Consider the following 14,752-nt stretch of genomic DNA (forward strand, 5'->3'; position numbering starts at 1 on the left):
TAACATTTACTATATTATACATGTTTTAAATCAACTGTCTTGCAAATATTCCTCTTACGAGGGATTGTTCACATTAGAATCTTTAGCCTGGTTGTTTTTATTTTAGCTTCAATTAAAACTTAATGCTAGTTCTTAGCAACAAACATGTAAACCATCAGTAAGAAGTAATAAACGATGCAAACACCAAACTTGATCCATAGCTAAACGGCAAGACTAAACAAGACGTAAAAACACGAAAGTATAAAAGCAGCATTTAAGGCACCTATAAAACTGAAGATTTGTAACTTCTTCTCATATCTAAAGCAGCATTTTTCTTACTTATCGTTGTAGTTCCACTACATTTAACGCATCAAGACACCATGCCGTAGAATGTACTATAACTCTTCTCAAAATAAAGTGTGCCCTTACGTAGAAGATGTGTTAATATGCCTTTCTTGTGCGGTAAAACTTCTGAATAAAGTGTAGCGTCATTTATTTTCATTTTTCCGTATTTTTAAGGAACTTTTTCTTTATTATTATTTATGTATGAGTCGACGTTTCTTACAAACTCTTCATTGTATCTTATTTCTTTTTGCCAAAACCTGTCTTTTACGTGTGGTTTACGCAAACGGGTACTTATGAGTTAACATCAAAAGAAAATGCGAATTATTTAGTAACAAAACATCTGCATGCAATACAATTATAGAACTAAAAATTACTAAAACTTTTGGTAGATTTTTTATGCATATACCCATTTTAATGTTTGCGCTAGCGTAAATTTACACAGCATAAATTTACAATGCAAACAGAAAATATAGTATAACCATTTTCATAGTATTATCACCCAAATGGGAAAAAATTCATTTTGTCAGAAAATAACAATGAGCTACTGAAGATTTTTTTTATATCAGGATAAACAAATGCGTTGTTAGTTCATAATCAACACAATGTGAACGAACATTTCAAAAATTGCATGGAAATGTTAGTTTAGTCGGACCTATTGAAAAACTCAAAGGAATCTTTAAAATTATTTCGCCTTAACTGTAGTTTGTCTTATCTGAAAACCAATAAATAGCGCTATGTGTAAATATACTAAGACGGGGATTACAAATTGTTGTACATTTTATTGGTAATTCGTTTTAAGCGTGCTCGAGTAAATAAGATTCGACTGCATCTACATCTCAAAAATTATACCATGACTTCAAAAAGAAAAACATTTTAATGGCGTTACAAATGCTGAATCAAACATACAGTATATATTTATCATTTTCTGCGCCATTAAAAAGAAGTTTTAATGTTATAGAATCGTACGCAAAATGTGTAGGAAATAAAAACCCACTTTATAAAAACCACTTTATGATTACTGAGAAGATGTAAATGGCTACAAATGTAAACTGACAAACACAAAGAACTGCTCTTCATGTCTCGATAGATATTGGTCGTACTAACGTCAATGTTTTGTGTACCTAGGTCACTAGGTAAGAACCGTATAAACAGTTAGCTTTCGTACAGTTTCAATATTTGTTTTCACCTCAACGTTTTAATATCTTAACTCTGCACCTCATTTTAAACATTTTAGCAAGCATTTTATCATCATTTGTTTTTTTTTTAACTATTATTATTAAATTTTTTCGCCTTCCATTTCATTCAGAAAAACATTTCTCTTATACTACATTAACCTCAACCGACTACCGTAAAATGTGGTTATCGTAATAGACTGCTGCTATGGGTATTAATTTAGTTGTTAAAAAAGACATCATAGCGATTACAAACTGCCGATTCAGTAAGAAATTTTTTTTAAGGATTGAATAAAATACCATTGACTGGGCGAGTTGATAATCAAACCGTGTGCGTAGTTAATTATTGATGTGGAACAAACATGAACACGTTAAAGGTATGCGCTGCCATCAATGTGATTGCATATCAATTTTTAAAATAAAGCGTTTCTCAACCTTTTTTGACCTGCGGACTGGCAAAAGTTTTTGAGAAAAAATTTGGGACCAGTAAGGTTTTTTTATTGATTTATTTTTTTGCGCATCCCCCCCCCGCCAAAAAAAAAAGAAAAAAAAACTTTTTGGCTCCCAAACCTATACAAACTAGTGAGAAAAAAATCGAACTGGTGGGATTTTTTTTAAAGCAAATAACGAACTTTTGACTCGAGGTTCGTAATACTTAAGAAAAAGTTTTGCCGACCGGTGCTTTTTTTTTCCTTTTGACAAAGTAATAACAAAAAATATTGAGTATTAAAGAACTGTCAGAAAAAAAAGAGGAAAGCCGCGTAATTATAATAGTTATTCATCAGAAAATGAACATTTGAAAAAATTACGAAAACTATTCTCGAAATGCAAGCAAACAATGTCGTGTAGAATATAATTGCTATTTATATTCTGATTAATTTTACTTAATAATTTTGAGCAAAGATATTTTTTAAACATTGTCGAGCCAAAAGCTCAGGGGACCAGTCAAACATTTCTACACAGCGGTGCCGGTCCGCTGGTGGCATAATAGTTTCCATACTAAGGCGCATGTTGGACTTTTGTGATGCGTAACTAGGAATAAAATCCATAGCCTGAAAGTTGAAACCTCTAGCTATTTTATTGTGAGCCTAAGTATTTCATCGTAGCGAATTTGACGAGCATTGATATCTTAGTGAATCAAGCAAATTTTGTTTGATTAATATATTAAATGAAGAAATCACACGTGGATTTTCAGTGAATAGTTACCAGAATCTATTGAACATTTCACATAAAAAACAATTTCTCAAGAGCAATCATTTTAGTTGTTATTTGTTAATCGGAAAGTCCGAATATCTCTTTTTTAGTCTGACTTTTCATAAGGCATTGATTTTAGTAAAAAAAATATTGGCTCATAATTTAATACTACTAATGTTCCTTGTATATTCCCTCCATTTTATCCAGCATCAAGTTCAAGAAAAGCAAAAAGATTACTCAAGTGATATTTTTGAATAAAGGTTGTATTTTTGCAAAATGTAAGTACTATAATTGCCGGTACCTGTTTTGTAAAATGTGCTACATGAATATAAACCGACACGGTTTGATTTGAGGAAACTTTAAAGGTAAAACCTTGACCTCGCCACTATTATCAAATAATTGAACATGATTTTTGTTAGACATTCTTACAAGCGCTGTAAATTTTGCACAAGTATATGAAGATAACCATTCCGTATGTTCGCAAAAAATGCTATTGACATTGATCTAACCTTTTTACCTTTTTGCTGCTTTTGTCCCCCAGAGACTGGGAGCGGCTGCCATGTGTTTCGCCACCATTCTCTGGGGCTGCAAAATCAAGCGTAATACATTATTTGAATTGGGGTTAGATTGTAAGGCCTGTTTTTTTTTTTTTTTTTTTTTTTTTTTTTTTTTTTTTTTTTTTTGCGTCATAAAAACATTTTTAATTTATCAAATTTGACAGTTGAAACTGCCCCAAAGAGTGAAATGATTGATTCGGGGTTACATGGATTCCCCTTTTCAATGCAAAATAGTGAGTGCAAAATACTTTAACCAGATAATTTACATCCAAAAGCTCACTATTAGGCATTGAAAAAGGGATTCTCTGTAACCCCGAAACACGTGTCTGCAGCAATCCGATTAATTTTGTGAGTCCAAACGCTGTTGATTGCCATTTATGTGTATTGTTTTGTTTGATTTTACTAGCACTAAATATTATCTATATGTTATAAACTATTTTCAGTAGGCTATTCAAAGCTATTTTAATATTAAAATATATCTCAGTTTGGAGAAATATCGAAAAGCATCGAATCGAATTTCATATTGGACTCTGCAATATCATTTTTCATGCAGAAATATTCGAAACGCATCAGAGGAAATAATTTCGAACGTTGAATGATGGACTATTTATCATTCCCAAGTCATCGCATTCCATATTTATCACAATGTGAGAGAAATTTCGCGTGTTCAACTGCTGGAACGAAATTGTAAAGCAGTTTTGATATCGATCGCTTTGTCGGTACGTACAGGTGTCGATATGAATATAATTCAAACCCGATACCGATTATGGACCGTTAATCGCTAGACTAGAAACGATAAATGTAATATTTTACTGAAAGGAAATCTATGGACTAAGATTGAAAATTGGAGCATTATTTCGCGAACGATTTTAGCAAAGCAAAGGAAAGGTTTGGGCAATTTAGAACCAAGTATACATGTGCTTTAAACTGTTAAAACAATATTTGAGAAATTAAGAATAACAAAAAAAAATAATAATAATAATAATAATAAGTATATTTACCATTAAGAAATAATGATTGTTTGATGTTTAGTTGTACTAATCTACAAGAAAAGCAGATTTCCGCATAATTAATATCATGATATCAGCAAAATGTATTATAATTGAAAACTTTGCATTCTTCACATTATTATTGCTATTTGTATATATGTCGTCTTGACAATCATTTATATTTTTGATAATGCTTATTTCTTCTTAGATGCAGAAGAAACCAAACAAGTAAAGTAAGTAAATAAAAATTTTATATTTCAAACGGAACAATTAGATTTAAAATTGAATATACACAATATAAAACTAATTTTAGATCAAATATAAAGGCCTTTAAACAGTTAAAACAATCAATATCGCGATGTTATTAATAAATAATGGGCTAAAAATAAAGATAATCAGCAAAATCAAGTTAATGAAAATTATATATAATATTAACAGTAAGCTAGTTCAAGAAAAGAAAGCAAAATATACTAGCATTGATGTCAGATTTTTTTTTTTTTTTTTTTGCAAATTTGTTGTACTAAAAAACCTGTTTTGGATAGTAAAAAACTAGAAAGTAGAAAAAATCGAGAAACGTATTACTGATTAAAAATACTTTCTCTTCTCTGAAAAAAGAATTGCATTTCAGTAAAAGTGTATTAAAAATATCAATACAATGTATTTTAACAAGCAACATCAGTAACAAAATGTGCGCTACTTTTAGGTCTGAAATGCCACTTCAAAACTACAAAGATGATTCGTTAGATTCGACGATTGAAAGCCCTGATGTTATTCCTTCTGATAGCCAAGGTAAGCACTTTTTAAGAGTAGCATTGCGTTATAAAAGAAATTGTCAGGGAAAAAAGAAAGTATTTTTTTAAAAACTAAAAGTATTTCAGATAAATATTTTGCTCAAATGTTTGCAAACATAACACAAGCAAAATAACTCAAAAATTGAGATTCTTTTTCTTTTCTATCACTTATATACTGTTTAGCATTCCTACTCAGATATAAGTACGTTTTCGGTATTTCAAACCGTAGTTTCACATGAGTTAATCAGTTTTATCGATCCCAAAATAGATTTTTCTGCCCGAAAGTTAAGTAGTGTGCATTCCATTAATATGTCAATCAGAAGCGGCAAAAAACCCTAACTATAGATGCTGATTTTAGTGTAAAGTTGTTGTTGAGTTGAAAGCTTTAAATCTCCAAGAGTCGGACGGGTAGGTGGAGTAAGAGACAGAGACGTAGGGTCGGAGCCCGATTGATTTTGGAGTAAATGAGTCGTATTTGACCATTTCCTCTCTGGTTCTGCATCCTTGGTTTCAGACCCCTCTGCAACCCTGGTTCGTGTCAGTTAAATAAAAAATAAATAAAAAAAAAACTAAAAAGCAGTAACACAATGACTTAAAAACGTGCTGCTTTATGTATTGAAGTTCTCAAATGCTGTACATAAACAATACTTATACTGCTGTGTGCAGGTAAACGGCAGTAACTGCAGATTTTTCTATTTTCATTTTGTTGCATTTTTGATATCTATATTGGTATAGTTTCATAGTACAAACATGTTTATTTGGTTGCCGCAGAAAAAAAAGCATTTTTTTTACCAGTGGTAATTAGCACTAACTGCTTTTTTTGCAACATTTTGCGGGAAGTCGGCAGTATGTACTTACTGCTCTTTACCTGCCCACGGAAGAACGAAAACTTTCTCCCGTGGGCAGGCAAACGAGAGTAACTGCAAATTTTTTGATTTTTCATTTATTTGCATCCCTATAAAAGAGTTTTCGATAATGCCGTTAAGCAATCGAAACATATGCCTTGTCGACTATTCGTTGTCAGAGGAATCGGAGCAAGAGCAATCATTCAATTCATCCTCAACTCGAAATTCCATGCAGAATGCTGAAGCTCTTCCAGCGGAGACAGCAAATTATGCTGCCCCTTTCCCAAGAAAGCCTACAAAAATACGACCTAGAACTCAGACTCAACGCATCGAGATGCATAAAAAAATCTACTGAAGTTTTTTAATATTCAACGTTCAAAAAATATAAACTAGAAACCCGAGTTTGTTTAGCAAGGACTGTTTAAATAAGCAAGTATATCCGATATTTGGGTAGGTACGTATATGTTAATGCATTAAATTTCTATCAAATGTATATAGGTCATTTTGTTTGATACATATTTAATTTATATCTTTTTTAATAATAAGCCAACATAGATACATAAAAGCATTTGTTTTCATTTTTGTATGTAAGAAAATAAAATTTTCTTTTTATTTTCAAGTTACATTTAATTCATTTATTTTAAATTTATGTCAAGTGTATACACGGTATTTTTTTATGTTTAAAAAATATATATTATTCACTTTACAATGAATATACTTCGTAATAACGTATCTACTCCGTATTATGTCGAATCTGTAATTATTGGTCATTCAATAGCATATTGTGCAGTTACTGCTAACTACCAGTCAAAAGTGGATGAAAATTACTAGTGTGAAGAGCAGGTAAACGGCAGTATCTGCATTGATCAAAATTTTGATTAAAAACTCAAAATGAAACAGATTACCCAAAAATATTTCGATATAAACATATAGAATCACTTAAAATCAAACTTTAATATTTTATTAACGTTTGTGGGAAATCAAAAACGCGTTTCTTCAAATATCTCAAAAACTCATTTTTGTAGATACTGCCGTTTACCTGCACACGGCAGTATATTTTAAATTACGTAAATTTTATTCATTTTGATTTACATTATTAATTGCTTCAAGTATGGAATATAAATTTCAAACTAACCAAAGTCTGAAATTTCGTGGAAAAACAATTTTCTTTAAAATTTTCACTCGAAGGTTTCAGGTGAACTTCTGCTAAAGCAGACATTGAGAGAGTATTGGGAAAATATTTTTTTTTATTTGATAACTATTTAAATACCTTGAATGATCATTGTCACACAAAAAAAAAGTAGTTAAAATAAAATTTTCAGTTTTAAAGTAGGAAAAAAACAGCAGATTTCTTTTTCCTCGATCATCGATCAATAGCCTTGTTTACCTTGTTGTTATGTGATAGAATTGTTTAAATTTTATTTTACAAGTCTCAAATACAGTTGTTTTTTTTTTTTTCATATTGCTCCAAAGCAATATTGTATTTTTTGAACTAAAGATCATTTAGGATTTTTTTTTTTTTTAAATTGAACAGTCACACAATTAAGACGTTGTCTACTAAAACAGTATTTTATATGTGCCATGAAACGAAGCAATAAAAAAATTCATTCTCCGCATAAAGCTCTTGTTTTATTACACTAAAAAGAAACATAGTATATAATCTCAAAGTAATATTAACATCCAATATGTTCTTTAAATACATGAACATTAAACGTAAATGAAAATATGAATTTTTCAATTGGAAAATACGCCAATCCATTTTTAGCTGCTTAACATCTAACAGCTCAACTTGAAGGAGTGGCAAGCGGACAAAACCTGTATTAATGGAGTCAAAAAAGCACAGAACTTACTACCATTACATCTTCTTTAATAAGATAAATATCAATTCATTGCAGTACAGATGGCACTGAGATGTAGCTTATGCTTCTGGCAGTAACTTCGGATAGTACTCATAATGCCTTATAAAGTATGTTATTTTTGAAAAGTTATTTTTAAAAGGAATAAAAAAAGCTACCTTATTTTCCTTCAAAACATTTGTCAAAGATTTCCAGTAGTGTCAAGAGAAATATCCTGCCTCAAGCATTTTTTTTTTCTTGATTCTTGATGAAAATTTTCAAAGTTTATTCAATGAATACGAAATTAATTTTAAAATTAAATTAGTTTTCTGCTCCAAACGTCGAGTAAATGTTTCAGAAATCTAATTAGTCATTCATTTACACATTATATTTAAAAAATGAAATTGACTTAGTTCCCAAATCAAACAGATGAAGTTAATTTAGTAAGAATACAGTTAAAAAATATATTCATAAGAGTCGCGACTGATTATGAAGCAATACAGTATATGCATTAATTATCTCTACATTTAAATGAACGGGCATTATACAAAAATGTATGCTTGAGTTTTATAGCGAATAAACCTAACCTAAGATTTCTTAGGTTAGATTAATAATATCTTAAGCTACCTTTAGGTTTACGCTAAGGTTTACTAGCATATACTTGGATGAAACACAGAAACTTCGGTTATTACGTAGTTTTGAATGTATTTGATTGATTTGTTAGCACTGCAGAAAAAAAATTATTGGTTTTTGCAACAGTACTTGTTTGGTTTGTTTCAAATACGAAATACAATTTTATCAGTCAGTAAATTTAGTTTTCAATCTATCTTTTTTTTTCAGTTTACATTGCAGATGCTAACAGCATACATCTAGAATGTACGAGGAGAATGAATGATGAAATGTATAAAATGCTAAAAAAGAAACAGGGACAGTATGACAATTTGATTCCACTTTCCGATACAGGACATACAGAAGTAAGCATTTTTTTATTTAATAAATTGTAGCGTTTTCTTTTATGTTAGATGCACGATTAGGTAATGCGTCACGTACTAACGTTTCAGATTCCTTATATGTTTTGTTAATGCAGCGGTAGAAGTGCAGCAAAAGTTACCCTCATAAAAAATCGAGTATTACTGTAAAAATAAATCAACAGCATAGGTATAGAGATGTGAGGCTTTTTTTTTACTATCAGAGTTTTAGTATCCGCTTTCCCTACTTCTTGGTGTGTACTATTACGCTTCACAACGACAAATTCCAGTCAACCACGTGGTTGATACTTAATAACCGCTATCTTAAACCGCATATACTTCAAAACTTGCTTGCTTATTGCCTCTTCTGGACTACTACGGTAAAAACATAGAGGTAGCACAGAAAAATTATTGTAAAAACTTATTGTGAATGTAAGTTTCAATGAATCATTATCATGTAACTGACATTATGATGTTACAAGCTTATACATTTGGAAAGAGCGAGGTGTCGCAGGAAGTTTGAGTTAAAAAAATGGGGGGGGGTGGAGGGGGAAAGTCTTGATATTCTTCAAAATCAATTTAACCCACATTATTTTTATCTGAAAATAATTAAAGAATGCTAGTTTACGACAAAAAAAAAATAAATAAATAAATAAAATAAGTTGGACATCAAACGTTTTTAAAACGAATATGAAGAGAGCATTATGTACAATGGGAAACTTTTTTTTTTCTTTTGTATCCTCTGTAACTTTTTTTAAAAATAAACTGAGTTGGTTCTGATACTAAACGCTTACATTTAAATATGTTTTGATATCCAGTTAGGACGTGCCAATAATCTTTGTCTTACCGGTGTTTTGATTTTTCAAGTAACTCTATACGAACTACGTAACAGTTAATTGACAAAATAAATGCACAAAGTTCATGTTTTTCTTCATTTTTTTTCAGATTACAGAAGAAAATTCATTCACCGATCTAGGTGTTACCTATCACAGACGGTCTGTTCCTCTGCATATGGAGCCCCCAGCTGCGTATGCAGACGTGTACAGGCGTGGTACCAGGACCCAAGTTTTGCCTATGCCTGTCAGTGATGCCTTAGACAAGCATGCATTAGTGGGACCTGAGCTATCACTAATTGGCAGTGTTGAAACGTCTACAATGGTATTTTTAATTTATAACCAAGACTGTGTTGTGATGTTGATACTTCATTTGAACTTAACATAAGCGTATTAGAAAAACATGTCAAAGTATGTTCTAATTAGGTTTAAGTTACGTTGTTGGTATTTAATGCGAATTGCGTTCGTAATTATAGTAAACTGCGCTTTCAATGAAAAATAAATAAATAAATTGGAATTTTTTGACGTCTTGAATTCAAATTATGTTTTTCCCAATCACAAGTTGCGATAAAACCCTACTCATTTGGTCTTTTGTGTGTAGACGCGTTTGTGTATGTGCGTAGGCGTGTGAGTGCGTATGCGTATAGGCATGCAAATACGTGCATGTGGGTAATCTTGTGTGTGTGCGTGTGTGTGTGTGTGTCTGAGCGTAGCAGGAGTGTGTGTGTCTGCATTCGAGTCTGTGTGTGTGTGTCTGCGTGTAGCAGGCGTGTGTGTGTGTGCAGGCGAGTCTGTGTGTGTCTGCGTGTAGCAGGCGTGTGTGTGTGTGGACTGATGCGTTTGTGTGTGGACAGATGCGTGTGTGTGGACGGATGCGTGTGTGTGGACAGATGCGTGTGTGTGGACAGATGCGTGTGTGTGTGTGTGGACAGATGCGTGTGTGTGTGTGTGTGTGTACAGATGCGTGTGCGTGTGTGTGTGTAAAGATGCGTGTGTGTGGGTGGACAGATGCGTGTGTGTGGGTGGGTGGTCACATGCGTGTGTGTGGATGGGTGGACAGATGCGCGTGTGTGAGTGGGTGGGTGGACAGATGCGTGTGTGTGGACAGATGCGTGTGTGTGTGTGTGTGTGTGTACAGATGCGTGTGTGTGGGTGGACAGATGCGTGTGTGTGGGTGGGTGGTCACATGCGTGTGTGTGGATGGGTGGACAGATGCGCGTGTGTGAGTGGGTGGGTGGACAGATGCGTGTGTGCGGGGACGGATGCGTGTGTGTGTGTGGACTGATGAGTGTGTGTATTTGTGTGTGTAGACAGATGAATGTGTGTGTAGACAGATGAATGTGTGTGTAGACAGATGAATGTGTGTGTAGACAGATGCGTGTGTGTGTGTGGACAGATGCGTGTGTGTGTGTGGACAGATGCGTGTGTGTGTGGACAGATGCGTGTGTGTGTGTGTGTATAGGCGCATTATCTTTTTATTTTTTTTCCTGAAAAAAAGTAATTTTGCATAAGAAACCCCTTTTGTTTTTCAATGTAAAATCTGCGTAAATTAAACTTCGAAAAAAAAATGGACAAAGAAGTGAAAGATTTGTAACCATAGAGACAAAAATTCAGACTCCAAAAAATATCTGAAACGAGCTAGACTTATTCTCGTCGTCATTTTAATCTAAAAATTCAGACTAGAGTCGACTACAGGCAAGTGAGAGAAATAAACAATTCGTGATTGCTCAATAAAAGAAAACCTTCGTACCTCAAGTTTAGTCAAAAGAAGTCGAAAACTAAATTAACTCAAGTGTTCCATATTATTATAACACATACAGTTGTTTATATTTTGTGCAACGAAGGTGTCAGTAAAGTTACGCATTAGCAACAAATTATACGCATAGGGAAGTCGAAATTGATTACTATCAATTTCCTTTATACAATTTCCTTGATTTTTGTGTTCATAAAAAGGTTTAAAACTAAGGAGTTAAAATAATTTGCAATTTGCATGCGACGTTTAATTATTTTCATAGTGCGTCATCAATTATAAAAGCTAAAAATGTCATTAAGTAGTCATACATAGGTTCACAAAATAACAAAATTAAAATAACAACATCAAGTTCTTAATATACATAAGAGGGAGAAAATATTGTCCCTAACAAAGCGACTTCCAGGCAAAATCATCTATATAATTCCCATTAAAAAAAAAGAAACACTTTTATAGGAGTGAGTGAGGGCACTCACTGAATGGTGGCACAAAAACCAATACCACACTATTAATATTTAAAATGCTTTTAAGGAAATAATTATCAATTCAGACTTTGTTTTTTTTGTCTCTATTTATTCTTACTGTCTGATCCAACTGTGATGATTCTCTTTTTAATAAATAGAGAATGGTTGATCTTACCAAATTTTCAATATAGAAAGAAATTTTGGGCTAAGAATGCTAAATAATGACTGCAATTGCGGAAATCCGTACAATATAGAGCAAAATACAGTCATATTCTCTATTTAACTTTCAAATATTTTAACGCATCTTGTTGTGTGTAGTAGCATCATAGTTTCCCGTTGATATCTAATGTAAATATATGCAAGGGTTTTTTTTGTTTTTGTTTTTTGCTTTACTGATACTTTAAGGATTTTTTAAAAAAAAGTTTTTTTTTCTTAAATTGTAGTTACAAATAATAATAATATAAAAACATGTGTCGAACCGTGTTGTAAACTTTCCCAGTGCAAATCGTAACAAGCTGAACCTTTCAGTTAAATCTGCCTGGTGAGGTTTTCTAGTTTACCAAAGAATATGCGTGCAGTATCTGTTGCTTATGAAAATTCCATTCGCTCTGAAAAAATTTAATTTTATAAAGTGGACTTTTGCTTTTGGAATTAGCAAATCCATACCTTAAAATCAGGTTTTAAAGGTAAAATACTCTTAAAAGGAAATAAATATCTATTTTTATGTTTTAAGTTTTTCAAACTACTGTTGATATTTTAAATAAATACGAGGTACGTTTTTTATTGACGCAAGGATTTAAAAGCAAAGATTCGACATCAAAAAATTTGTTTAAAAAAATGTAACGATCAACTACCAGTTCTTCACTTTTAAGTGCATCGTTATATGGATTTTTTTTTTTTTTTTTTTTGACGTCTATTACAAGGGTAAATTCGTCACTGCAATGTCCTCATCTTCTGAGAATGATTCCTCCACTTCTGAGTGCCACATAACAAGTTTTATTATGTCCGTGGCTTTTTAATTAATTATTACTATTAATCTAGTAACGGCGTATCATGCACAGCAAGATACAAATTTCCCACTATAGAAGGCTCTTGAATCCGTTCTATGGTTTCGAATGGAATGACATTTAAGCTAACAATAACTCAAACAATGCGATTGATATTTTAAATAAACACTTTAGTTCGAAAAACCACCAATAGGGGGCACCATACGCAGAAACAATTAAAGTGCTATAAGTATAAAATAATCTTTAGAAACAAATCCTCATAAAAATCCAAAATATGGTTCTCGTACCAGCAACTCAACCCTATATATTAGAAAACATTCGGTGCCATTATTTTTAAAATTCAACTAACACATTCCAAACAGCGGTCAGACATGATGGTTTTTCAATAGGGTTGTATCCAAAATTTTAGAAGTTTTTTTTTTTTTTTTTCTGAAAGAACATGCTTAAAAACATAGGATCTGATATTTTTTTAAATAATTTGACTTAGTTTAATATTTTTAAAAAAATACTTTAATCGGTGCGCTTTTATTGCTTACGCTTCTGCCGATGACATCACAAATGATGAAATATCATACAGTCTTGCTATTCACAGACCACAATATTTATTAGGAATTTTTACTCACGTGTACTGGCAACGATATGGTTGATAACAAGCGAAGAGCGCAATATTTAATTTGCTTCTTGATTATCATAACGTCGAATCGCGGCAGACAGATACACCAAAATGCATCACTTGTGACATCATAAAGACCACGCCTTCTTTGAAAAATCGGACATTTTAAAAAATTAAGAAATAACTGTTGGAAAAATGAAAATATTTTTTGGGTCCATGTTATTTTTTTGCGTATTCTATCGATTTCAGTGACTAAAAATAGTACTTTTGACTGAAGGAAACAACCCCATTATAGAACATTGTGGAAAAGTCAGGATTTAGTTTCAGAAGTTTTTATCTTGATCTTTATAAAAAAAACTTAATCTTTATATTGAAATATTGTTTTACTGTGTACAGATCCACCTCGTGATGGTTTTATAAACCATAGTTTGTTATTCGATAAATGTACAATATATTGCTGAATTTATTCACGTTCAGAATTTCATCTCATTCACATCAGTAGATGCCATTATTGAGCCTTATGAAGTGGAAAACTGATTTCTTGCTGACCCTGTACAAAAATTCATTACTCCCCCTTAAAAAAATTAAAAATAGCAGCATCTTTGAATGAGTTGATACTTTTCAATCAATAAGTCATGAAATAAAAGTGATATTTTCACTGTGAAGTAGTTAAGCATCATTGTTACTACGATAATCTTTAGTTTAATTTATGTATTTTAGGAAAACGTCATTCACTGGCCAGAGACGGAAATTGATGGACGAATTATGACTCAAAGTCATAAAATTTGTCATGATGAATCTACTACATAAAACAGGAAACGCTCATGACAAAGCATATTGCATTGTTTCGAATTTTATCCTGTAAGTATTCATTTTGCTTTCGGAAATCATTCGTAGACAATTACAGTGCGCGGTATGTTACATTAAAATCCTACTGTAGTTTCGCTTAGATGTGAGCCTATGTGCCGCCATCTGGTGGGGAATCTGAGCGTCAAAATTCTACTGATAATAGCGGATGCCGATAGCGGTCCCACATGAAAGAGTGAATTCTATATCAGAGGATGGCACTAGGTCTACAAAAAGTAAAGCTTTTAACGCAGTTCCATTAGGAAGATAAAAGGCACAGGGTATCCAGTTTCTTAAGAAGTAATAGTCCTGGTCCTAATTTTACATACAGAAGCAAAATCTTGCTAGTAAAGGTAATTTATTACTGAGCGAGAAGAAGATTATTTATATATTCTTTAATAACATAAGTTTAACATGAGTTGAAACATAAATTAAATTTTTTTTCTTCCATTGCATATCCGCCTCTCAATGTGCATACCAACAGTTTAACATGGTACCAAACATTTGAAAAAAATACGTTAAACAGATCATGCTAAGATAAAATGTACAAATTTGCCCTGGAAA

At 32.2% G+C, this 14,752-nt stretch overlaps 1 protein-coding gene across 1 annotated transcript in view; it reads left to right on the plus strand.

Annotated features, from left to right (window-relative positions):
• LOC129223153 (nephrin-like) overlaps positions 1–14,152 on the plus strand; it is a 168,021-nt gene extending 153,869 nt beyond the window's left edge. The window contains exons 12-16 of the mRNA XM_054857721.1: positions 4,445–4,469; positions 4,940–5,025; positions 8,548–8,681; positions 9,621–9,833; positions 14,063–14,152. Of these exons, the coding sequence (XP_054713696.1) occupies positions 4,445–4,469; positions 4,940–5,025; positions 8,548–8,681; positions 9,621–9,833; positions 14,063–14,152 (548 nt within the window). The remainder of the gene's footprint in view (positions 1–4,444; positions 4,470–4,939; positions 5,026–8,547; positions 8,682–9,620; positions 9,834–14,062) is intronic.
• The last annotated feature ends 600 nt before the right edge of the window (positions 14,153–14,752 follow it).

This window comes from Uloborus diversus, chromosome 5, assembly GCF_026930045.1.
Source record: "Uloborus diversus isolate 005 chromosome 5, Udiv.v.3.1, whole genome shotgun sequence".
NCBI lineage: Eukaryota > Metazoa > Arthropoda > Arachnida > Araneae > Uloboridae > Uloborus > Uloborus diversus.